The sequence below is a fragment of the Colias philodice genome, chromosome 9, assembly GCF_061535455.1.
Source record: "Colias philodice isolate Cphi_HAF_F1 chromosome 9, ilColPhil1 Martin Lab GWU primary, whole genome shotgun sequence".
In the NCBI taxonomy this organism is placed as follows: Eukaryota; Metazoa; Arthropoda; class Insecta; order Lepidoptera; family Pieridae; genus Colias; species Colias philodice.
In genome coordinates this window covers 12,415,596-12,442,545 of record NC_143094.1, presented here as the reverse complement: position 1 = coordinate 12,442,545, position 26,950 = coordinate 12,415,596, and the positions used below count along the sequence as shown (strand labels likewise).

The 26,950-nt window shown below is 33.1% G+C and overlaps 2 protein-coding genes across 3 annotated transcripts; both read right to left on the bottom strand.

Moving 5' to 3' along the window:
- Positions 1-4,541: 4,541 nt before the first annotated feature.
- Positions 4,542-13,963, bottom strand: LOC149486203 (cytochrome b5 domain-containing protein 1). Its single transcript, XM_089699566.1, has 5 exons — positions 13,937-13,963; positions 6,872-7,118; positions 6,128-6,383; positions 5,547-5,792; positions 4,542-4,634 (listed from the first exon to the last, which is right to left on the bottom strand). The coding sequence occupies exons 2-5, from the start codon at positions 7,115-7,117 to the stop codon at positions 4,561-4,563; spliced, it is 822 nt and encodes a 273-aa protein (XP_089555692.1). The 5' UTR covers position 7,118; positions 13,937-13,963; the 3' UTR covers positions 4,542-4,560.
- Positions 13,964-19,749: 5,786 nt separating this feature from the next.
- LOC149486202 (RWD domain-containing protein 4) lies at positions 19,750-26,546 on the bottom strand. 2 transcript variants are annotated; one of them, XM_089699534.1, is made up of 6 exons: positions 26,446-26,546; positions 21,588-21,667; positions 21,162-21,285; positions 20,963-21,066; positions 20,422-20,608; positions 19,750-20,262 (listed from the first exon to the last, which is right to left on the bottom strand). In XM_089699534.1, exons 3-6 carry the CDS (start codon positions 21,267-21,269, stop codon positions 20,098-20,100), a joined length of 564 nt encoding a protein of 187 aa, XP_089555660.1. In that variant the 5' UTR covers positions 21,270-21,285; positions 21,588-21,667; positions 26,446-26,546; the 3' UTR covers positions 19,750-20,097. The 2 variants fall into 2 exon arrangements, with proteins under 2 accessions (XP_089555660.1, XP_089555661.1); XM_089699535.1 differs by having other exon boundaries at positions 21,588-21,660; positions 26,439-26,513.
- Between the last annotated feature and the right edge of the window lie 404 nt (positions 26,547-26,950).

Here is a 26,950-nt window from a genome sequence, read left to right as displayed (position 1 = left end):
AATCTTGCGCAGTTCGCGCCCGTGTAATCTTAAATCTTTTTTAATTTTCCGTGTCATTTGGTGGTTAAATTTTGTCGTGTGCTGTTTTTAAATCATAATTTTTAATTTATGAAAAATATATGACATGTTTTGATTTCAAGCTGATACGTACATAAAAAAATAGTGATATGTTTATGTTGACGTCTTAAAAAAATGCTTACAAATACTCACAAATGCTATCAAATATTTTTATTCAACACACGTACAGAATTGTTTCATATTCATATTGTGAATACTATCAAGGAAATAAAACAAAGGGACTAAGAAAATTGTATTTGAAATAACTTAAATTTTTACTTAGTTACCTGCTCAATGACACGTAGATAGGTAGAGTCGCCATATCTGGAAATCTGAAATAAACATTAATTTCATATCAAATTGTAACATGTATAGGTATGTAGGTTTTATTTTCATGTAAATAAACCCAGAAATTAAAACACACGATTTAAATAATATTTAAGAAACAGTGATAAATAAGTAAGAGCGTCCAAACATACCTACAAAATTCATTTACTGCTTCTAATCTAAATGAAAAAAAATCCATATCTATCACGATTAGTTATGCGAGAGACAAATGACCAAAGTTTGAACTTAGACTTTGTACAGCAAAAGTACAGCCATCAGAAATACAATGACATTTTTCGATAACTGTAAAGTGATTATAATATTTTGTATATTTTCATTATCTATATATAACCCTGAGTTAATATAGTACCTACATGTATCTCAATGATATAACCAATGTAGGTATTTTTTTTAAACTGACTCGAAAAAATATTTTGAAGTAATTTTTATTCCGGAATTTATCATTAAATGATTTGAACATCATTTGTTATTATTATTTAAAACGATACATAAATTAGTGCAGTGGTAGACTTTCAACAAAAAAACAAAACACGAATTCCATACATAGGTATTAGGTACCCTAGTTTAAAAAGATTGGAGAGTTTAAAATGTCACGACATTTAAAAGCACTCAAAAGACATTTATATAGGGTGCGAAAAGGGAGGGTCTGGGAGGATCAGTATTCTTCCCAAGGGGATACGAAATCAATTGAATCCCTAACAAATTGTTCGCTCTGTGCACCCTGTGTGACTCATATTTTAGCTTTGCACAAGGTCAATTACGATAATGGAAACGGTTCCAACCCCATGTTTATGTAGATTAAAAACAAACTTAGAAAACATTCCTAAAATGTTATGTATTCAGTCAAAAGTCTTCCTACAAAATATTTAAGTAGTTAACTATTAGTTCTATAAACTTAGTAGGTAATGGATCACAAGAAAGGTCATTAATTTCCATCTTAAAAAGTATCATAAATCAAACCTTATTTTATAAATGCATACATTGGATACGCGTGTTTACTTGATATTCTATTGTATTGTACAACAAAAAAGTAAGTAATTAACTTTCAGAAGCTGGAGGAAAATAACAGAATCTCCATTCATTTTTAATAATAATAAGTTAGTGACTTACTGTACGTTGTACAATATATTATGTTAAATTAAATTGGAAAATAACACGAAAGGAGCAGTAATATTTTAAACATAATTAATATTATAACTCACATTCAATTTCGATATCAAACGTCATTCACTACACTTCATTCATGAACCACAGTCCACAGTTCAAAAAAAAGTTAAATGTCAATTTTCCCGCGGTTTTTTGACATTGAAATGTCGAAGCGCGAAACATTGGTATTCGAATTACGTCACACGCGCGCGCGTCTCGTCTCCCATATCCCTGGACAAATGCGGCTGCGCTATGCGTCTATTTTTATGGAACTTTGCATGGGGTAATTTGGGGTAACAAGTGAATTATCCGATCCGCGCATGCGTGGTGGTCCCGCTTGTAAGTACGCAAATAAGCGGGTGTCTTGTCTTGAAATATCTGTATTGCGTGGGGTAGAGAAATTGAGAAAGTCGTGCATTGTTGCACTTTGTGTTATTTTAAACCAATACAATATACATGTTCGCTAAATATATGTAGTTACATAGCGTACGTGCTTTTTATACAAAAGCTCAGTTTTAATTATCTTTGATTATTTTCTCAATGCGTATTACACACTAGTAATGAATTTGGAAACAACAATATGAATTAATTAAGTTATCAAATACTATTTTAATTTAAAAACATTTATTGTCTTCCAGCTTCTTTTTACATAATAGATAAAGCACAATAAACTCCATAAACTATCATCAAAAACACAAACAATAAAAGAAATAAAAAGTATACAATATATGCCACCATTAATATTCAAACAACGCCAGGTGATGTCTTTAGGCAACACCAGCCGCTCACCAGGGCTGGTCGCGCTCCGCTAAGCATGTATCCTGTGGTCGGTGTTGGGATTTTTCGATAAAAACCTTTAAGGTTAATGCCACCGATAATGATAATGTATTTATCGTATTATATTGCTCTATTTCAAATTTTAAGTTTATAATTTCCATCTGTTTATTAAAAGCTTTCATGAAAATACACTTTTTTCTTGTAGAGCAATAAGTGAACGAAATGCCACGCATATTATCAAAATTTTAATCATAATTGAAATCATATTTTATAATACAGTGTGTAATTTTTTAAAGGAAACTTTTGACTATAATTTCACTCCAATGCTAAATTACTTGCTGCTTCTGATTTTATACTATATTTACACATGACTATTGACTGTAAGTATCGTTAGATAGTACCTACAATTCCAAAAAAAACAAACAAATCTACCTAATCGAAGAGCAAGGTAGAGTAAAGACATGTGACTAACCCATATTATGCATATTAAATGTACCCTTATAAATATAACTTGCACTCTACTACACACTTTTATTCTGAATCCATAGCCTATCGTTTTAAAAAAAGGTAAAATGTCATTTTTCCCGCGATTTCTAACTACTAAGTGTGATGGGTTGTCTCTGCATAGAGCAATATACTGCTTTACGAGGTCATTACCATCACAAGTCACTTTTTCTGAAGTCGCGTGTCGTTCCCCTTATTGCACAAAGCTCATACAAACATAAATGCATCAAATTATGGTCAAAGGTAAATACCATTGACCTGGCACGCGCCAAGAAAAAGCTTTAACTTAGAATCTGGATAGCTGATTTCCTACGGGAACGATCAGTGCGTGTCGTCGTCGATGGCTGCGCTTCTGATCAATTGGCAATTAATGCCGGAGTTCCCCAAGGATCTGTCCTGTCTGCAACGCTGTTTCTGCTGCACATAAATGATATGCTTAAGCATAACATTTTTGGGTATGCAGATGACAGCACCGTTGTAGAAAGGTACTTATCTGATGCTACTGCAACAAAGGACAAAATTAAAATGGAAAGAGAGGCCATGGTCGAACGCGTGAATAGGACACTCAGAGAGGTCTCCGATTGGGGTGACTCCAATCTTGTCCAATTCAATGCCAATAAAACTCAGGCCTGCCTTTTCACTGCCAAAAAGTGTAGTTTTGAGCTGACGCCTTCTTTTCAGAATGTAGCGATTACAGTAGCTGACCACCTTGAGCTACTAGGAGTAACTCTCTCATCTGATCTTAACTTCGGTGCTTTCATCGAATCCAAGGCTCGAATGGCTGCCAAAAAACTTGGCATATTATCGAAGGTCAGGCAGTACTTCACACCAAAACAGCTTCTAAATATATATCAAGCACAAATTCGTTCGTGTGTGGAGTACTGCAGCCATTTATGGGCTGGAGCTGCAAAAACACATCTAGGAGCATTGGATTCGATTGAGAGACGTGCTGTAAGGATTATAGATGACCTGAATCTGACCAAGAGAAGACTGCTTAGTCTTGAACATAGACGTAAAGTCGCATGCCTATCAGTTTTTTACCGCTTGCACTTCGGGGAATGTGCAACGGAGCTGCATAATCTCATTCCACCCTCCCCTTTCCACCACAGAACATCTCGACGCGCGCTTGGCTTCCATCCCTTTGTAGTTGATGTACCTTTTTTGCGCACAAAACGGTTTCAGAACTCTTTTATAAACCGAAACAGCGAGGGACTGGAACGCCTTGCCCGCGTCTGTCTTTCCAGAAACCTATAATCCGGATCTGTTCAGGGTAAAAGTGAATAGGCTCTTTCTAGGCAGGCATGCTCATTCTTAGACTGCATCACTACTTACCATCAGGTAGGATGCAGTCAAATGCCTGGCTATTGTTAATAAAAAAAAAAAAAAAAAAAAAGAATGGAATAAAAACGGAATAATAGGGCTATATTAATTTTTTGTTTCGTGTTGTTGTAACAATATGGTGTAGCTTTTTTGCTGTTGTGAATTACCGAGTCGATTACTTATATGTATGTATACTTATTCAATAATAAGTGTACTTGTTTCCTATTATGAAACATACTACATATTCCTATTTTTTGTACGTACAAATTTTAATTATTTATAACAAACCTTAAGTAAATAAGGATAATCTCAATTCTATGAATAAAACTCATAGATATTATACAAATAAATTTTTATTCAATTGAAATAAATACATATTACAAAACTCAACAAGAACAAGTCTATAAATTATTCCATATGACATGCGTTAGGATTGCCTCTTGTACAATCTTTATCTTCACAGTAGCAATCTTTCGGTGGATCTGAAATAATTGATATAATTATAAATTATTCATAATCTAATTAAATGGAACTAGATACTTATTATCGAAGTATGATACTATCAGGAAAAATCCGTAGAATAACCGTTTTATATCTGCAATGTAAAATGTTTTATCATTAGACTAATAGCATAGACAAATATTATTTGTCCATGCTTATAGTTATTAGCTGATAGTTGTCTTCATGTTCGTATAACAAAGGCATACTAAATATATTAATTTTCATACTAATGAAAATTGACCTTATTGCTATTTTTTTCAGTATATTCGGGTTCTCAGCTCTACGTTGTCTACTAATAACTAACTGGTATATGTTTGAATGATAAAAAATAAAATAAAATATGAATTTTGCACTACCTAATAAAGACTAAGAAATAATTACCATTTAAGGGGAGGCTCCCTAACATAATTTCTGGCACTGAGAGACCGGTTAGACCGCTACGCGGTACTAGACGCTAACTTAGCCGTAATAAAGTTGAATATCGCGTAAGTCTCAATTCTCTTATTTCGTTTATAACTAAAGTAATAATTGATCTAGAGAAAAAATATCTTGGGATTGGATAGTAAACTATATTTTCTTACTTTTAACATTTATTTTAGACAAAGTCCAAGTAAATCTTTAAAACAATGTAATAATCCTTTAAAAAGGCATAATTATTGAATTAAAAAATGAATCGAGCGCAAATGTTACAATTACATAACTGTCTTGTACATGGAAAGAAAAAGACCCAATAAATCATATACTTAAGTTCCATTTTGATTGTATGTGTGACTGTTTCAGAATATTAATGCAAATTCACATAAAATTTAGGGAGCCTCCTCTTAAACGTGTATTATCACAACCTCCGTCGTCAGTAACTACTACATTTAATAGAAACTACCATTGTACCATACCTTCAGTCAAATCATCATTATAGTACAACAACAAATCCGGTATATGCAGATTCTCCGGCAGCGCTAAATCATTGAAGACCTCCCTTTCATCAGGTACACCATTTTGCTCCAGGGTCTTTTCATAGTTCAGCGGTCTATTCATATACCGCCAAGTGTAGGAGAGCATGTGTGAATTGTGAGGAAGGTACCGCATCATGATCTGGTAGATTGTCTCTTCGGAGCATACTTCGAGAGTCACTGATGTACCTGAATGTCATGGAGGCTGTATTATGTTTACATGTCTCTAGTGTGAGCAGTCGCAGTGGTTCTCTGCTTGCTGTTTCGTCAGTCTTGAAATCAGACGTGTCTGTTATACATGAAGGTACGACGAAAATGACGAACGAATAAACAAATTATGATAAATCTTTCGCATTAATTTCCCCTTTTCAGGTTCATACTAAGTTAATGGAAATTTATAAATGATTTGAAGAACTTTATTTGTTAATAATTATTCTCCTATTTCTTCGAAAGATCTTTGTAATTGTAAAAAATAGGTCGTCATTAATCTGTGCTTATTAAGAAATAATATTCTTTATAACTACCAGTCAAAGTATTCGTAATCCTAATAGGCCGAGTCTTTGCGGTGACCTTCCCAACCACGTTGCCCTCGTTCAACCACCAGGGGCAGCACGGCGGCCGCCACCTGGTGGACGGCACCACCGGCTGTCTATACCCTGGGCCGTGCACATGGTACGGGGTGCTCACACCCACGATAGGGTGTGTGTAGTGTACCCAGTCATCGCCCTTGAACCAGTGGCTGACATCCTTACCCGCGTAGGCTAGAACTGTTGTTGCGAGCTGCAAGAATTAAAATAATTACAGGATTATAGCATATTATAATCACAGGATTACATTCTTAATTTATTGAAATTTTATTCAAATACTTGTAACAACCATTACATGTGAGGCACCTGCTGATATAACGATACATCGATGCCATCCTATCCTACTAATATTATAAATGCAAAATGTTTGTTACTCTTTCACATAAATACTACTGAACCGATTACGATGAAATTATAATTAGCACACATATAGAGGGTAACTTGGATTAACACATAGGATAGGTTTTATCCCGGAAATCCCACGGGAACGGGAACTATGCGGGTTTTTCGTTGAAAACGCGGGCGAAGTCGCGAGCGGAAAGTTAGTGCTTTGATAACTACGAAATAAATCGTTGTATTTATCACAGCTTATTCATAATTGTGAATATTGAATTAACACTAGATACATATTTTAGTTATCTCATAGAGAAATAACAAGCGTTGAAATACTTATAGATTTACCCGTTTCGCATCACAGTAGAAGAAGCCGCGCTTTAAACAAGAGCAGTACTCCACACACTCCTGCCCACAGTACCAATTCTTCACAGCACAGGAGCAGGTCTTCGGGCACTTGCAGAGTTTCACCTGCTGCTGCAACCACTGCGTCAGGTCCCGAACTTTGCCGTTCAAGGATACCCAGCAATCTGTTGCCTTGTTATGGACCGAAACTTCTGCCGGTGTATACCATTCCTGCTTCGTGTAAATCATCCTGAAGTGTTTGGAATATGTCTACATAGTTTTAAAGGCTAATTGGTTATATTGTATTGAATTGTATAGGAATGAAAATAGCTACAGTTCACCGAATAGAAGCAACAAAAAAACTATATAATAATATTATGTTTCTATATATAATATCATTGTACACAGTATCCAAATATACGTTTGTCAATTTAGTGTCATATTGATGATTACATCGGAAAAATTTATGATTCAAAGCGGTTTTATTCACTTAACTATTTTGGTACTGCTCTCGTGGCTCTCTCTCTCTGTAATTGGATTTATTTTTCAAATGATGTTTAATTTGAATGGCAATGTTAATATGTATAACAATTATGGAATAAGTAGTTTTACCAACTTTTCCTGAAATTGTACACTACATACATACATTTCTATTTTTTTGGCGCCTACAAGAATATGTTGAGCATTATATGATGTATAGCGATTTGCGTCGTGATTGCATATACAATTAGTATTATTAATTATTATCTGTGGCTATAGCCTATATCATCAAATGTGATCAAATCGTGGAAATCCGAGGTCCTAATCATTAGAATTAGTTGGAATTAGTCATTAAAAAGACAGCGATAAATTTTTATTTGTTTAATGTAGTAATTATAATTTTAGTTATAATTATACAAATCACATCTCAAAACTATTCATCAAACATACCTAACTATTATGTCAAAGTACTACCATTGTCGCATACAAAATTAGATCCCGTAACACCGATACATTTATCGCTCGCAATGTACAAGACCATATGAGCAATTTCGTCAGGATCTGATATTCTGTTCAGAGCCGTTTTAAAATTGGCTAATTTGGGTAAAATTTCAACAGGAATATTTACATTTTCAATGATATCAGTATGCACTGGTCCAGGAGTAACTGTATTCACTCTCACGCCATGTGGAGCTAATTCAGCAGCAGTTGCCTTCGTAAACTGGTTTAAGCCAGCCTTCGAAACTGCATACGCAGAAAAATGGGGAACTTTTGGTGTTTCACTCCCAGCTACACTCGAAATCATAATAATATTTCCCTTTGTTTTGACGATGTGAGGCGCAGCAAGCGAAGTTACATTCATGATGCCTCGTAAATTTACATTTATTATTTCATCGTAGGACTTCATCAAATTTCCATCAAGAATGCATCCAAAACGTAATATGCCAGCGCTGTTGATGAGTATGTCTATTTTACCAAATTTCTTGATAGTTTCATCAACGGCAGTAGATGCTCCACTGTCTTGAGATATATCTGCTTTAATTATGAATGTAGATTTACCAAGTTTCTTGCATTCTTCATCGACATCATGTAATTTCTTTTCATTGCGAGCAACGATAGCAACATTGGCTCCTTCCTTAGAGAATTGTTTAGCTATTGCTGCTCCAATACCTGAGCTGCCACCGTTACTAACACCACTTTATTTGAGAAACTCATAACGTCTGCCTTGTTTGATATTCGATCAATAATAATGGATTGAAGCAAGTTGTTCATGTTCATATAGGGTATTTATTTATTATATGTAGATAGCATTGACTCATCGACCCTTCGTCAAGATAAATATTTAATTAGTAAGAATTGTTCAGTTATCATATCAGGGGCCTTAGACAAAGTAACAATTAAAAAACGATAACGAAGTTAGAAAAGGAAAAATGTATGGGATTGACATTAGATAGACCACGTGATCTAGCGCGGCGTATGTCAATCCCATACATTTTTGCCTTTTCTAACTTCGTTATCGTTTTTTAATTGTTACTTTGTCTAAGGCCCCAGGTAATTAATTGTTTAAGAAGATAAATTTGTTGTTGATGGACGATGTTCTACAAAATATTGAGATTTATATACCTTACTTTGTTCATCCTCATGACATCCTCATGATAGAAGCATAGGCTGTATCAATACATAAATATCAGTATTAATGTACAATACTAAGATTTATTGTTTTTATGACCCTAAATGGGAAACTGTAAAGTGACCCTCACACATTATTCTGCTTGGCCATTTACATCATTATCAACTATAAGGGTATGAAGAGGTAAATAGAAAGCATTGGAGTGTAGTTACAATACCATGAAGCATCAAGAATAAATTATTATGAATTGGAATTTGAATTTTAAGTAACTTGTATTCGCGAAGTTCATCCTCGTAATAACTTAACATTATAATACCTATCGTTTTTTATCCTATTATTAGATAACATTCGTACTTAGTTCATTGCTAGATTTTTTAAAGTGAAACTTTTATTACATCGTCTCAAACTTTTTGGTCTGTGTGGCGCATGTCGCGTGACGGTCGAACCGTACGATAATAATAATTATGAACTACGAATGTTATCTAATACTAGGATAACAAACGATAGGTATTATAATGTTAAGTTATTACGAGGATGAACTTCGCGAATACAAGTTACTTAAAATAAAAAAAAAATATATCAGTGAAGATAATTATTATCGTACAAATACGATAATTTTGTGCCTAAGTTTCACTTTTACCGTGGTTTCATAAAACCACACTTTTTTCTATATCCTTTATTTGTACGCGCCTAATTGCTAAAAGTTAATAATACTCTTTGAGCAGTGTGTAATATTTTTCACGTAGGAGCATATAAATTAAGTGCATGAGAAATAAAAAAAAAATTCGGTAAAAACTCTATTAAATATATTGATTGTAAAATGATTCACTATCCTTAAATTAAATCGTTTAGTTTGTCCACCGAGCGGCCCAATCGGGCCACGACACAATAGATTTTCTATTGTGTCTGTGATTCCGGGGGCTGAGGCATTAATGCCTAATACTTGTATAACAGTATACGTAGTATATTATTATTAGTCTGTGCTAATACATATATTTTTATCAGATTACATATTATGTAGATTAGATTATAACATGACTAACCTTATGCGGTAGGTATGCCTAACACAGACAGGGTTAAGATTTGTACCGTTTCTAAAATCTTATTGAAAGTAGCATATCGCATGATCGGGTATATCATTGCTATGTAATCCTAAAATAAAATAAAAACATCAATATACATTATTATCATTTTATTTTATTTCCTTGTTGCATTATTTCAGCTTGTTTTGTAACTAAAGACTACTAACAAACCAATAGTTAATGTAAATACATATAAATGCAACGTTTAAAACAATCTTTTTATAGTGGTACGGGAGCTGTTAACGTTAAAAAAAAAGTCATTTTAGTATAGTTGGTTTTTTGATATACTGTTCCTCTTGCTATTTCGGTTAGAGTCCGGGCTGTCTGGCTGGTCGCAGTGGTTGCGTTTTTTAGTGCGCATCTCATCTGCACAGGATAATTTCCTTAATTTAAAGTCATTTTTTAACGCGTAATTTTTAATATTTTGCCTTTAGATAGATCCATCAGACATATTTTTTTTATTGCAAGACGTTTTTTTCGTTGTTAAATAGGTGCCAGACGCAATTTTTTATTTCGTTTTTATAAAAAATTCAAATTATTTTAGAATGTCTGTAAATTTCATATTATGTTCTTCAAACATAATATAATCTAAAATTAATTAGCCAGACGCTAATTCGATTGTTAAGTATTAAATATGTACAAATAAAAACGTAGTGAAAGTAGGTAAGTATAACGATTTGATGTTTGTGTATATGGGAGATAGTTTAAAGTGCAAGAGAGATACAAAGGGTCGGCCGCGAAAATTAAATAACAATAAAAAATAACTTTTTTTTTCGAAAATATAAGATGCATAGAAATTGAATTGTTCCTACTCTAGGATTCCCTGTGTTGTGGGAACAAGTACCATTAGTACATTTTATTCTTTAGGCTAAAAAATAAACTATTAGGGTACATGAACAATCTTCTATACAAAACAATTTTTTTATTACTTAACTATTAAGTTATGGGTTTAAATGAAAACAACGATTACATAAACTTATTTATAATGTTTCCAATAGCACATTGCCTAATACCACACATTACACACCGCGTACAAGAAGAAAAAGAACCACAGACAAAATACAGTGTTGCCAATACAAGTTAAATTTTCTAATATTAACTAGTGACCCGCCCGGCCCTGGCTTCGCACGGGTGCAATGCTGATACTAAATACACTACAGAAAAACTGTGAACGTTGAATATAAAAACATAGCGGCCCGCTCCGGCTTCGCACGGGTATAAAATATTTAGCCGGGCGGCCGGCTGGCCGCAAACGCTACGTCCCGCAATTTTTAAATCTGTAATATCTTCGAAAATATTCACTTAAATCATACGGTGTAAAGGGCCATATAGATCTATATTAAATGAACAATGTATTCAAGGTCTTTAATTGGTTAAGGATTAATGCTGTATTGGTTAAAATCGCTTCGAAAATTAGCCATTATTTGTCGTAAAAAGTAAATGACAAAAAAATTTACTGTGGGTTATCCATAAGAGATAGACATATAATACCATCACGGACTTTTCTGTAGACCTTTTCAATGTGTACTATAGTAAGTACATTATTTTGATAAAACTCGTAGGGTGCCTGCGTTTGCACTGTAAGTGGAAAAAATGTAATTATTTACGAAATCACATTAGAAACCTCAAAAATAACAGTACTTCTCCACTATTTAATGGATGTTATTATACATATAAACCTCCCACTTGAATCACTTGAATCTATTTAAAAAAACCACATCAAAATCCGTTGCGTAGTTTCAAAGATTTAAAGAGACATAGGGACAGAGAAAGCGACTTTGTTTTATACTATGTAGTGATGATGATAACAATATCAATTCATTAATCTTAATTCTTAATATATATTATATATACATAAATCTCGTGTCATAATGTTTATCCTCAATGGACTCCTAAACCACTTAACCGATTATAATAAAATTCGCACACCATGTGCAGTTCGATCCAACTTGAGAGATAGGATAGTTTATACATGTAGGACCGCTAGTATACCTATATAAATTCATGCTATGTAATTGTTTAACCTTCATTGATATAGTTTTTATTCCATTCTTTTCAATGTATGGTAACTTTAATTTATTTTTCACTTTTATGTTTTTTTTTTTCATTTTAGCTTTTATTTATAAGAACAAGTGTAAATAATATTGTATTCTTGCAATTATTTCCTGTCGCATAGTTAAAATACACTAGCTGATGAGCTGCATGCTTCATTACTTTTTTTTATTTATACACATTATTTAATACTTAACAATCGAATTAGCGTCTGGCTAATTAATTTTAGATTATATTATGTTTGAAGAACATAATATGAAATTTACAGACATTCTAAAATAATTTGAATTTTTTATAAAAACGAAATAAAAAATTGCGTCTGGCACCTATTTAACAACGAAAAAAACGTCTTGCAATAAAAAAATTATGTCTGATGGATCTATCTAAAGGTAAAATATTAAAAATTACGCGTTAAAAAATGACTTAAAATTAAGGAAATTATCCTGTGCAGATGAGATGCGCACTAAAAAACGCAACCACTGCGACCAGCCAGACAGCCCGGACTCTAACCGAAATAGCAAGAGGAACAGTATATCAAAGAACCAACTATACTAAAATGCTCACTTGTCAACGTTGGTAGCTCCTATACGATAGACTCTTATCACTGGAGACATGTGTATCATGTAATGGGGCAAACCCAAAACCATCGTGATTCATATTTGTGTCACATTACGCAAGCTTGCGGTTTGACATTTCAGAATGATTACATTCCTAGCTTTGCGTTTTCATCGTGGATTCATTATCGCGTAGCAATATTTCATTTGATCAGCTTCGTTCCTTCATAATCAAATAAATCCATCACACTAAAAGTTTCCCATTGTCGATCACAAAGTTTGAACCAGTTGAACTTTTTGCCTTATCGCTTGCCACATGTAAGATTAATTTCGCGACTTCTTCTGGCTCGATCCATTTATCAACCATCGAATTAAATACAGAGTTATGCTGAAACATTTCCTTATCAGAGTTTTCTAATAAATCGGTTCTGAATATGCCCGGTGTAATTGTATTAACTCTGACACCGTGTGAACTTAATTCTAACGCTGTGGCCCTTGAAAAGTGGCTCAGTGCCGCTTTTGACATGCAGTAAGCATTGTAATCCGTACATATAATCTTTTCTGCACCGATAGACGACACAAAAATAATATTTCCTCGACTTCTAATTAGATAAGGAGTCGCAAACATTGTCAAATTGACAGCACCCCGTAGATTCGTGTTCATAACTTCGTCATACGTGTCTAATATACTCCCATCTACTAATGAACCGCATCGTAATATTGCAGCGTTATTAACCAATATATCAATATTGCCAAATTCTTCAATCGTTATATCTATAATTTCTTTGGTCTCTTCTTCATTAGACACGTCGGCCTTGATCGTGAACGCCGGCCAGCCTTCGGCGTCGCATTTCTGCTTGACAGTGTTTAATTTTTCTTCATTTCTCCCCACCATTACGACAGCTGCTCCTTTTCGGGAAAATTGCAGAGCTGTGGCCGCTCCAATACCAGAACTGGCACCAGTCACAATAACAACTTTATTACTAAAACTCATTTTTGTCGCACGAAATCAGCAGCGAGCCGATATAACCACTCCGTACAGCTGTTTCTTGTGAACTGATGACCGCTAGTCCGCTATGCATATACATATATGATATATACGTAACCGTTCACAAACAACAGGATAAAAATGTACAAAATATACCGACGGGTTTTACGTATGGTGCAAGTTACAATATCGAATTCGTCATCTTCTAATCTCTTTTTGGGTTGAAGTATTTACCTACTTACTTATATATCTTGATAAATAATTTACTAATTAAATACCTACCTTTTGATGAAAGTCGTTGGAGTACAAGTCCCACCTACTATATATTTTTTTATTAAATTATGAAACGATAGACAACTGTAAATTAAGTACATATAGTTACTTCATGAATAAATAATATTTATACATATATAAGTATAATGAATAAATACATTTATTTATTGGCGATATAGGTACAGTCTTTATGCAAAAATAAATATCGACATAGACATTATGTTCGTATTCAAATAAAATGAGAGTGCGTGTGAAAATAATATATATTATACCGAAATGCACAAAATTTATAATAATAATAATACTTTTATCACTTTAATTAAATCGAAAGTGTTTATATCAAACATTTTTAATGATACCTATATAGATAAACTAACTTTGGAGTATCTACTTGTAAATGTTTTCTATAAAATAAAATGAAATCGACCAATAGTTATTCATTTTTTCAGATTTGAAGGAATAATATAAAGATCAATTACCAGTCACCGAACGATACAAATAGCTAGAAAAAGGAAATTGTTCTGCCAAATACAGTATGAGAAAAAAAGGTAATAAACGGAGACACAATTTAAAAAATTATTAATTATTTACTGATCTTCAGAAGGTAACCATTATCAGCGACATATTCAGAGCCAGTAATGCCCACAGCTTTGTCACTGGCGAGGAACAAAATGATGTTTGCAATCTCGATAGGCTGCGACACTCTATTCAGTGGCATTTCTTCGGTCAAATCCTCAAATTTCATATGTGTAACTCCAACATTCTCCAGGAGATCTGTGACAACTGGCCCTGGACTCACTATATTAACTCTTACACCATGACTCGCCAACTCACGAGCTGTGCAGCGTGAAAAGAAGTTCAGAGCTGCTTTTGACGTATGATATGGAGTATAATTTGGTATAGCTGGTAATGCGGTAGCGGCTACACTCGAGATATTAATAATATTGCCCTTTGTTTTTATTAAATGTGGAGCAGCCAACATTGTAGCGTGAATATAGGCACGAACGTTTACATTCATCGTATAATCGTAGGCTTCTAAAATATTACCTTCTAGGACAGAAGCAAATTTCATAATAGCTGCATTATTAACAAGTACGTCCAGTTGTTTAAATTTATCAATCACAGTATCTATTACTCTTTTCATTTGATCATCAAATCCTATATCGGCTTTAATGATGAGAGGTTTAGACCCAACTTTTTGGCATTGCTCGCTTACTTTCTTCAGTTTATCTTCTTTTCTTCCAACGATTGCAACGTGAGCCCCTTCTTTAGCGAATTCAATTGCTGCAGTAGCTCCAATGCCTGAACTACCACCTGTTACTAACACAACTTTATTTTTGAAACTCATTTTAGATGAAGTATAATGTTGAAGTCTGAAATAATAATGCAATACTGAAAAGTAAGTTCTTAAATATATTTCAATTTTAATAGCACTCCAGTTGTTATTGATTGCAAGTACTAGAAAATCGATTAACAAGTGTGGTTCTTTCAGTACCCACTTGTAAATACTGATAATTAGTACTCGTATGGTTAATTAACATGCTTATTTAATATCTACTAATGTAACAATGATGATACGTAAAACAAGCGTAACAAATTAGTTTACAGGTGATAAAAACCAAATAGAAAAGAGCTAAGTGCGGAATGTCTTGTGAGTACAATGAAAAGTAAGCATCTTGGAATTCTATTTTCCTTCGTAACTTTGTCCGGTAAATGATCACATCTAATCAATTTAGTTAACAAAGATTGAACAAATAGAATTTTTTTTAAAGTTTGTAATCAATCATAATAACAATACCTATTGTTCATATTCGAATATCAGAAATGGCTGATGAGTATAAGTTGATAAATAGTCACATAAAAGAAAACACATTTATTTATTTATACTTTTTTATTTCCATTTAATTATTTTGTTCGTCGTGATTTGTTCCTATTTGTCATATTTATGCCATCACAAGAAAACCATTATCAACAACATAGTCTGAGCCTGTGACTCCTACTGCTTTATTGCTTGCTAAGAAAAGTATAACATCCGCAACTTCACTCGATTCTGAAACTCTCTGAAGAGGTGTTGAATCAGACATATCTTCTAGTTTTATATGCGTGACACCAGCGTTCACCAAGAAATCTGTCTTAACAGGTCCAGGACTCACACTATTCACTCGGACACCTCGCTTACTCAGCTCCAAAGCAGCGCATTTTGTAAAATGATGCATTGCGGCTTTGGAAACGTAATATGAAATCATCGATGCATGTTCTGGAATCGAATGCGCAGCTATACTCGAAACATTAACAATATTCCCCTTAGTTTTCACTAAATGTGGTGCTGCCAATGCTGTAACGTTTATATGAGCACGTACATTTACCTTCATAGTATCATCGTATGCATTTAAAAGGTTTCCTTCCAAGATACTGCCGAAGCAAGTCAGCCCTGCGTTGTTAACAAGTACATCCAGTTTGCCAAAGTTTTTAATAACGTCTTCAACCACGCGTTTCGCATCATCGTCAACGCTGATATCTGCCTTTATTATGAGAGCTTTCGGTCCAACATCTTCGCATTTTTCTGCAACTTCCTTTAGTTTGTCCTCCTTTCTACCTACTATTGCAACGCTAGCTCCTTCTTTAGCGAATGCGATAGCTGTAACCGCTCCAATTCCAGAACTTGCTCCCGTCACCAAAACTACTTTATTCAAAAAACTCATTCTATTGGTATATTTTGATGTGAACTGACTGGAATTCACTGACAATTTGATTAAAATCACGACGATTAAGAAAATTTTAACTTCGATTACGCTTTAAAATAACTTATCATGTTTTTTGGAGATATGCTATCTCTGTGGCACAATTATTCGAAAAGGAAAACTGTCACTATGCAATTTGACTACTCAGTACTCATTTACCTATTTAAAAAAATGTCTTTCCTATATTTTATATTCCCTATATAAGCTTTTTTTGGGAATCATCGCATGGAAAATATCCAAAATGATGCAAATATTATTAAAACTCGCATTTTATACTATTTTTTCAGATATTTAAGACATTTTTGTTTGTTTCGGGGACTTTTAATGTAATGGAAAGGAAATCGGGAACCTTTTAAGAACTTTTACAGTTGAATATATAGATACATATGTGTAACTAACTATGAGTTTACGTAAAGAAGAAAGATCTTTGAAAGTCTTTGAAGTAATTATCCATGTTTAATAATATAAATAATAGATAGATAATAATGAATTATTTTATTCACTTTAAAGTTGATTATTCAGTTGTGTAATATTATGTCCTTCACAATAATTATTGTTATCAAATTATTTAACACAATAACACATAATAAACAAGAGAAATACTTTAAAGATAAATTAAATGCCAGTAATTTTATTAAAAAACTAGCAGTCCGCCCCGGCTTCGCCCGTGGTACATATTTACGTTTTCTCTACGTAAAAACCATCCTCGTACTTCAAGGAATATACTAAAAAAAGAATTATCGAAATCGGTTCAGCCGTTCTCAAGTTATGCGCTTACCAACACATTTTGGGATTCATTTTTATATTATAAGACTAGCGGTCCGCCCCGGCTTCGCCCGTGGTACATATTTACGTTTTCTCTACATAAAAACCATCCTCGTACTTCAAGGAATATAATAAAAAAAGAATTATCGAAATCGGTTCAGCCGTTCTCGAGTTATGCGCTTACCAACACATTTTGCGATTCATTTTTATATATAAGATTAAAAACCTGTGAAAAATTATGAGATCCCTAATATGTATCTATAATATTGTACAAATACGATAAAAACAATTAGAATTCAAATACATATTACATCGGTAAATTAACATTTTAGTTTCGCTCCATTATCACAAACATAATTAGAACCCGTTATACTTTTCGCCTTGTCACTCGCCAAATACATAATAAGTTCAGCTATTTCTTCAGGTTCTGCTATTTTATTGAGCACCGTTAGAGGTTTGGCTTCGTCCCAAGAGGCTTGGATTCCAGAATTTTCCATCACATCTGTTCTAACTGGCCCTGGGCTGACTGCATTCACTCGCACACCAGATGGCGCTAGTTCCAAAGCCGCCGCTCGAGTAAAATGATCAACACCTGCCTTGGAAATTAAGTACGACAAAATACATGGTATCGCCGGTAAAGATGAACCACCTGAACTAGATACATTTATGATATTACCTCCACTTTTTATCAAATACGGTAAAGCAAGATGCGTCGTGAACACGTGTGCACGTAGATTTGTACGCATAACTTCGTCGTAGCATTTCATTAGGTTTTCATCTAAAATACTAGCGTATCGACATATTCCAGCGTTGTTCACTAGAACGTCTAGTTTGCCAAATTTATCTATAGTATCTTTTATCAGACCTCTTACTTCATTGTCGTTGGAAATATCGGCTTTTATAACCAAGGGTTTCGTTTTACACTGCTGTGCAACGTTCTGTAGTTTCTTTTCATTTCTACCAATCATGGCGACCTTTGCACCTTCTTTGGCGAAGAGAATTGAAGTAGCGGCTCCTATACCAGAACTGGCTCCAGTCACAAGAACAACTTTGTTAAGGAAACTCATGGTTACAAAGCTAGCGCTAAAATTGAACTGAGACAAAATATTTTTGCATATATTATTTTTTTATTTTCGTATTGACCCAAGTGTGTTCTTTGTTAAGTTCACATTTGGTAAACATTTATGAATAACTCTTAATTGCATTTCAGAAATTAAGAATTTTATAACTGCTCTATTGTATAATATAAGTTATTGGTATAAAAAAATAATGAGACATTTACAAACAATCAGTGAGAGGGCATAATTTATTTCATATTATGATTTTTATAGGTAAGAAAAACAGCAAGCAACAGTAAAATAAAACGTACATAATTGACTTCATCTTTATATTATAAACAAGTCTATGATATAAAATTTAAGCTATGAGTTGTAACAATATTTTCTTGAGAATTGCGTATTTGTACCATAAACATAAACATTCTAAATAAAAATGTTTTTGTGTATGTATCTAATAATAATTGCGGCAGCTATTTCACAGATAAATATTCCGTATAAAAATACTTATTTAAAATAAAGTATTTTATAATAGTGATGAATTAACAAATTTAAAAATATAAAGGAACTGTAGACATAAAAATTAACAAAGCATTTGAGAAGCGCTTCATAGTCTGTGGTGTTAAGAGATTAATTCATACATTATAATACATTTATTTAAAAAATACTAACTGAATACAACAGTTTACTTTTTTCAAATTTCCTTTAAATAATAAGCCAGCTACTATTTAAAATTTGAAGTTGGGACCTGAAATGCTAAGAAAATCTCTAATAGAAATTTCATATCATTTCACAGGTTATAATATGACTTTAAACATTATCCAGGAATAACTAGGAGTCAAAAAGCTATTTTTTTCATCAATCATAACAAAATGAATAAGGGCCGATTTTTCAATCCTTAGTTAAATCTTATTCATGGAATATCGTATTAAACAACCATATCAAAAAAGTGTTATTTGCTCGTTTTTTGACATTTTACAGGCATCTGTATATTATTGTGTACTTTATTGGAAGGATAAGATTAATAATTATGCAAGGATTGAAAAATCGGCCCTTAATGTACCAGTACCTCTAGTCGTCTAGGCTTTTATAAAAGATTCAGGACACATTTTACAGAGCATATTCTGTGCTACCAACAATAAAATAAAAATTATTATATTAAAAACACGACTAAACAACATACAGCACGATATTCAATTTCTATAATACATACTTCTAAACACGAAAATGTACAAAAAATTTATTCTGTAATAATAATTAATTGACATACAATAAACAACTGGACTCACCATCACGCTCAAAAATGTCCGAAGCAAAACTCTGCTTACGTGTGTATTAAAGGCAGAGTTTTTAATGAGTGATGCAATAGACTTTGAACATTACTACAACGAAATAAGGTATTAATTTCAATTATCATTTTATACAACACTCTCGACGATCTTGATGCAATAGACTTTGAATATTACCCCAACGAAATAAGGTGTTCATTTCAATGTTTTATGCAACACTCAAACATTATTTGATGACCTTTGCACGGCGATTGCGAGTCTAATTGTTTATAGTACATCAATTGCCCCAATTTGCCCCTTGCCCCTTATCCCATCTATTGTCAAGAGGGTTGAACATGTGGTGCTTGTGACAGATGTTTGACGATATCGACCCAATCCCACCCACGCGGTTTCTCCCCCCCACGTCCCATTTCTGCGCGATCCCACGCTCTTCGCTTTTGTGCTTTGCTTAACTGCTCTTTCTTTTCCGGTTTCTTTGTGTCCGCCTGTGGTTTGAGTAAATAATAAATTAAAATATTTAAATTGATTAAATTTAAATAGGTTTAGAAATGTGTTTAAATATATATATCATCACGCTAAGACCAACAGGAGACACGCGAGTAAAACCGCGAGGCACAGCTAGTAAAGAATAATATTGTACTCACTGGATCTGGATCGCTGATAGCAATCTTCTCAACTCTAGCAGTTATAACCTCATCTGTTTGTTCCGCCAATATTTCCGGAACCTTCTCCTTCAGGAACTCAAACATTGTGTATGTCATAGCGCAGCCAATCCATTGATCAGCCTCCACATTTAATAAGTTTAATATATTCTCTTTTACTGATGGCAGTCTGGAATTTTAAACAGGTAGTATTAAATATAAAACAACTTTAAATTATGTTTTCCAAACCAATTTACGTAAATTTTACTGAAACTAGCATTAGCTTATGTTAACATAAGACATGTGTTTACTTGATTTTCCAATTTATAAGAAAAAATAGTTAACCTTTTTTAATTAAAGATAAAATGTTTTAGTTACTGTCCAATTTTTTTGTGTAATTAACTCAACTAATCACTAACTTTAACTGTAACTAATCACCAATTCTTAATTAACTTAATTTCCTTTTTAATGTAAATGAAATTATTAACTTTCTATTTATGTATACACATAAGTATTTCATTAAATAAAAATTAAATTTACTCACAAGTGTTGATTATAGAATATTTCCAGATTAAAATTAGGTTTTTCTGTTGGATATGTGGGGCCCCAGGAGATCTCAACAATGAAGGATTTCTCACCATCTTTATACTAAAATAATAAATTAAAAAAATTTTTGAACTTACTTATTGCGCTTTATATATTGCAATATTTTTTAAGTTAAAATGTAAAAGAAATATTCACACCTTATATTGATAAGTTTTATCATTTAACTGCTTGAAATTATCATCTCCTTCATAAATAGATTTTAAAACTTCAATTTCTTCAGCCTGTTGCTCCGCGTCATCAGACATTATTACCAAAAAAAATCTGAAATTAAATATATAAATATATTTGTAACAAATTTTTTTCCTCACATTTAGATTAAGCATTTATAATACAATAAGAAAGACATTATAAAGCCCATGTGTATGCAATTGTTCTCATATATTTTACTTGTCTCACAAGCAATGAAATGCAATGCGTCTCGTATGTGAAAACAATTTTCATTTGTGTGTTTACAGGTATTTATGAGAATTTATATCCCATGGCCTGTACACACATTTTAAAATGTTATTTTTAAAATAAAAAAACGAAGATGAAAGTACAAATTATAGGTTGCTTATACTTACCAGTGATAAAAGGGTGACTGGTTTGTGTTTTATGTCCTAATAGTTAAATACAATATTTTATAATTGTAATTATGGCTAAACTGTACATTATAGGGCGTGGAGTTGAGAGTCGTAATTTTTTTTGTGGTTAGCTATTGTCCTATGGAACCTAAATCTGAAATTTCACAGCGCGAAAACTTTTTGTTTTTGAGTCACGAATTTTTGAAAATCGGAAAATTTTACTCCATTTTATCTTTGAAACGCGAACTTACTGTTATGACAGTGTCAAATTGACCTACAGCGATTGTCAAACGCGTTTCATTTCAGGTAAAACATTTCTATCTAACAAAAAAAATATTATAATTTAAATTTTATTTATGAAATTTGTATATTTTTTAACAACAACATTAAAAATAATTATTATTAAGTATAGTTTTTGTAAAATAGATTAAATAAAATAAAATTATTAATATTCGCAATTTATAATTTAACAAAAATATTAATCGAAGTGTCTAGTAGTCCGCTAAACGGATGAATAAAATAAATTAGTCGTCCGATTACCGGATGAATAAAATAATTTAATCGTCTGATTATTCGGATTACTAGATAACCTTTTAACACTAAAGCTAGTTGGGTTGGACTAAAGCAAAGGGGGCGCAGGACTTTTGATGGAGTTGGTTGTCATTTTAACACCTATTTATTATTGTTTTATCGTAAAGATAACGCTAATATAAGCATGTTTTATAGGAACAACTTTTCTCTAAAATCAAAAATGGCGGAGATATTCACCCTCAATTCGTTAGGTTAGGTTAGCCTTTAGGTTAGGTTAGGTTTCTTAAAAAAAAACTACACAGAAATAGGAGCCCCGCGAAGCGGGGCTCCGTCGACGCGCAAAAAAAAATCAAGTTAGGTTAGGTTAGCCGTTAGGTTAGGTTAGGTTAGGTTTCTTAAAAAAAAAACTACACAGAAATAGGAGCCCCGCGAAGCGGGGCTCCGTCGACGCGCAAAAAAAAAATCTAGTTTAGGTTAGGTTAGCCGTTAGGTTAGGTTAGGTTAGGTTTCTTTAAAAAAAAAACTACACAGAAATAGGAGCCCCGCGAAGCGGGGCTCCGTCGACGCGCAAAAAAAAATCAAATACCTACGTGTGCCCTCCTCCCCCCACAAAAAACCTATAATACGTGCGGCAGTTCTCTAAAGAAACCCCGATAACCTAACTATATAGATAAATAGATGTTATCGGACGATTAAATTATTTTATTCATCCGGTAATCGGACGACTAATTTATTTTATTCATCCGTTTAGCGGACGACTAGCGCTGTCCAATATTAATTGTACGCTCTGTACCGTGGAACAAAACAATAACGACGTCATTTTCAGTTACCGTTCGTTTGCCACCTTTCAGTCGAGATCGTTTCGTGCGTACTCCTGTTAAGCCCTAAAACTGTACAAAACTATTAAACTTTTACTTTTAGCATACAAATAGGTAGCGAGGAGCGAAGCGACGAGCGTGTTAGGTTAACATTTGAACTGCCGCACGAGCCGAGCGAGCGAAGCGAGCGTGCCGCGGCAGCGGCCGGCGAGTGCCAGAAGCGACTTTAGGGCGATTCCCACTCAAACAAAAAAAAAAACTACAGGTCATACCGATGCCTCCTAAGTATAATGAGTCAACTGACATTTTAGTAATTTTACAGGAGAGTGATTTGAAGGCAAATCGTTTATATTTTAATGAAATCAAATTAATTCGAAACAAAGTAAATGTTTTTTTAATAAAAATTGTAAGCCCTTCCTTTGGTATAAAATGATTTTGCTGATTTTTGTTTTTAAATGGCTTTTTTTGTAGATGGCTGGGTATACGCCGGCGGGACTCAATAGTGAAATGGTTTAACTACCAGTTATATTTATGTACGTTGTTCATCAAAATCTATCGTTAACACCAAAATCACATGAAATAATGATTGTCATTTTATTAATTTAATTTTACTTTTGTTTGTTTTCGGGTTTGTTTATCTCAATAAATAATAAAATGCTGAAATTATGTCACTTGACTCATTATACTAGGAAAGTAATTAGCAAAGTTAACATTTGAAACCTCAACGTATACTGGACCAATGTAATTTACTGAGGTTTATTTTTAGGAATCTTTTTTTGTAATACCTTTCGATGTGTGGGATTAATAAAAGCTAGGAAGAAGAACATGAATAAGAAACCAATAACAACTCATTTTGAAGAATCACAATGTATTTTTAGCCATAATTAAGTAGGAATATCTTTTTAACATAATAGCTTTACTAAACGCTACAACGTGAACAAATCGCTATTAAAAAATATCAATTGGTAACTTACGTTTAACAATAATGAAAATTATAGAAATTAATAACGTAGTAATCCAGACATTTCTAGTGCTTAACAAATTAAAAATCAGTCGTTAGATCCATTAGAATCTATTCTAAAAGCTACAAGTAAAAACAAATCAACATTTAACAAATTAACAATGTTCCATCATCAAAGAGAAATAAATTAATAACGTAACAGTCTAAGGCATTTCTAATACACAAAAATATAAATTTTAACAAATTATAGTCATATATCTATAATCATAAGTCAGAATCGCTGTCGTTAGCTGCATTAGAGTTCGTTGAAATCAAATTATTATAAAATAAATGATACTCTTTAGGAATTACCAGTGTCTTACAAAGATCCATCAAATCTTTGTGCTTATTTTGGTCAACAGGAATGGGTATCTGATAAGCTAAAGAAATATTATTATCTACGTCAATATTTAACTCTTTTCTATTTCGTGTAGCTTTTGATATCTTTACACAATCTATCTACTTGTAACAACATCTTGGTATCTCGTTTTACAAAACAGCCTATATGGATAATCCGCTTAAACTAGTTCTTCTGTTACTTTATTCCAAGGCATTTTTGATCCATCATTGGTAGTTGTCCAGTTGTTTATAAGTTATAGCTTTGATTTAAAGTGAGTGAGACACTTTAGTAACTTTGTATGGCTTTTCATCGGATTTGGCAAAACTAAAAGCTGTAGCTGTCTTTCGTCTGTCTTTCAATTATAGTGTGCATACTGTCGCCTTCATTTGGACCCACTAATAGAAAGCTATGACTAATATATAACAAACTTTGAACTAGCTATTTCAAAGTTTGTTATAGATATATTATACATATTATAATACATTAAGAATATAATTCTGTTTCTATTTTGGCCTCCACAGTTGTCTGACCTGAACCGGTAATCTTTGACACCATTACCCACCGTGTCTTCTATAAACTTGAAAACACAGCTGGAAATTTCATTAGCGCCTCTCTGTGCTGTCTGTTGTCATAAAAAACAATAACCATAATATCATTCATTCATGTCATCAATCATCATAATATCATCGATTCCTGTGTAAATTTTTAAAATTTTCGCGCCCTGTTTGACTGCATTCTGTTAATATTATTAATTTAACATGTTAAAGAACAATTATTATCTAAAATGGCGTGCTTACTTGCCGCCATTCATAGTCTACTGAGCCGATATAAACTTGTATATCGATACAAGTTTATTGTGTACCCCCTCACGCCCCGCGTACACTGGTACAATGTCATTTAGATCAGTTTACGATGTACGATTTTAACTGATGTTGAAATTGATTTAGTATACGTGAAATTATCTCGGTAATTATTGTACTTTTTTAATTTTTTTTAACACGAACGTTTAGATCACGATTTATCATGTTCGTTTTTATAAAAATATGAAAATACCTAAATTTGTTAGTTGACTCAGTATACTTAGGAGGCATCGATACTAATGTCTATTACATTAAATCTGTCATATTTCAAATCAAAGAGCTAATGCAATATTACTAGTATTGAAAACTATTATTGTAAAGTAATAATTAATATTAATTGCTTCAGCTCAATGTGAAACTGGAAAAAAATACCTAAAGCAAAGGGGGCGCAGGACTTAGAAAATTTTTGATGGAGTTGGTATCATTATAACACCTATTTATTATTGTTTTATCGTAAAGATTACGCTAATAAAAGCATGTTTTGTTGGGGCAACTTTTCTCTAAACTTGATAATTATACATGACGGATTGTAAAATGTAAATTTTTTCAATGATGGAATATTATGTATTCAATATTAAGCTGCGAAAGTCCGAATCTAGCTAAAAAACGTTACGCTAAAATAAGCATTGCATTATCATAAGACTTGCCACAGAACCGAAGCTGTCAACCCCGAATTCCACGTGGTCTTGTTTGCCCTACCCCTAGAGTGTATGTAAAAAGCCGGAGGCGCGGAGGGAGAGCAGCCCTCGCCCGCCGTGACAAAGCTCGGGAGCCGTGCGGAGCGGAGCGGCTGAGGCTGGTCGCCGAAGGCGACCAATAAGCTGAAGCTGCGAAGTGGAGTACGGGCGACCGTGCTTTGTCACGCAAGGGCGGAAGGGCTGCACTTCCCGTAGCGCCGGAGCTAAGGCAGTGTCTGAGACAATATAAAAAAGACATGAGGAGATAGGGAAAGGGTTAGGTTAGGTTTTATCATCAATCTTTGAGGGCGAATATCTCGGCCATTTTTTATTTTAGAGAAAAAGTTTTTTTTATAAAACATGCTTATTTTAGCGTTTTGAATAAAAATTATGTATTTTATGATTCCTATACAATTTTCACTTTAGATCAAAAATTTTCTAAGTCCTTACTTTGCGCCCCCTTTGCTTTAGGCGGACCAAAACTTAATTTGTAAATATCTCGAAAACTATTAATTTTCGCGCCCCCCCCTTTACAGGGGAAGTTCCTAGTACCCACCCCCCCTCTCTCCACCCCCCACTACCCCCAAATTCCACGCCCTATAATGTACAGTTTTACCGTAATTATAATTAACTGTGTTTTTCAGGAGATCAATTGTTTTATTTTATACATAAACGTAAACGATAAAATATTATATACCGTGAAAGAACAGCTGTACATTGACGTTTTATGTTTTGACGGCTCACCTGAATGTTTTTCTTGCGAATATAGCGTGGATATTGCTAATCTCAAAACTCCAAATGTTGCATATCTGGGTTTATGTTTAAATAATTTCCAAGTTTAACTATAATAACTTATATTAATGAATAGTTTGAAAAACGTTTATTATTTATTTTCATTGTAAAAAAATATGAATTCAATAATTTGTTGTATTTGTTTGGTTGACAAGGTTGACAAGTGGAATGCACTTTTCAAATTAAAATAATAATAAATTCATCAAAAAAGAAGAAGCAATTTAGAAATCAATAAGATAAAATTATCTTAAAACAATTTTTTAAATCTAAAGTTATTAATATAAACGTTCAACATTCATTCACACTAACTTAGAAATAAAAACTTTAAAAATAAAATTTTTATAT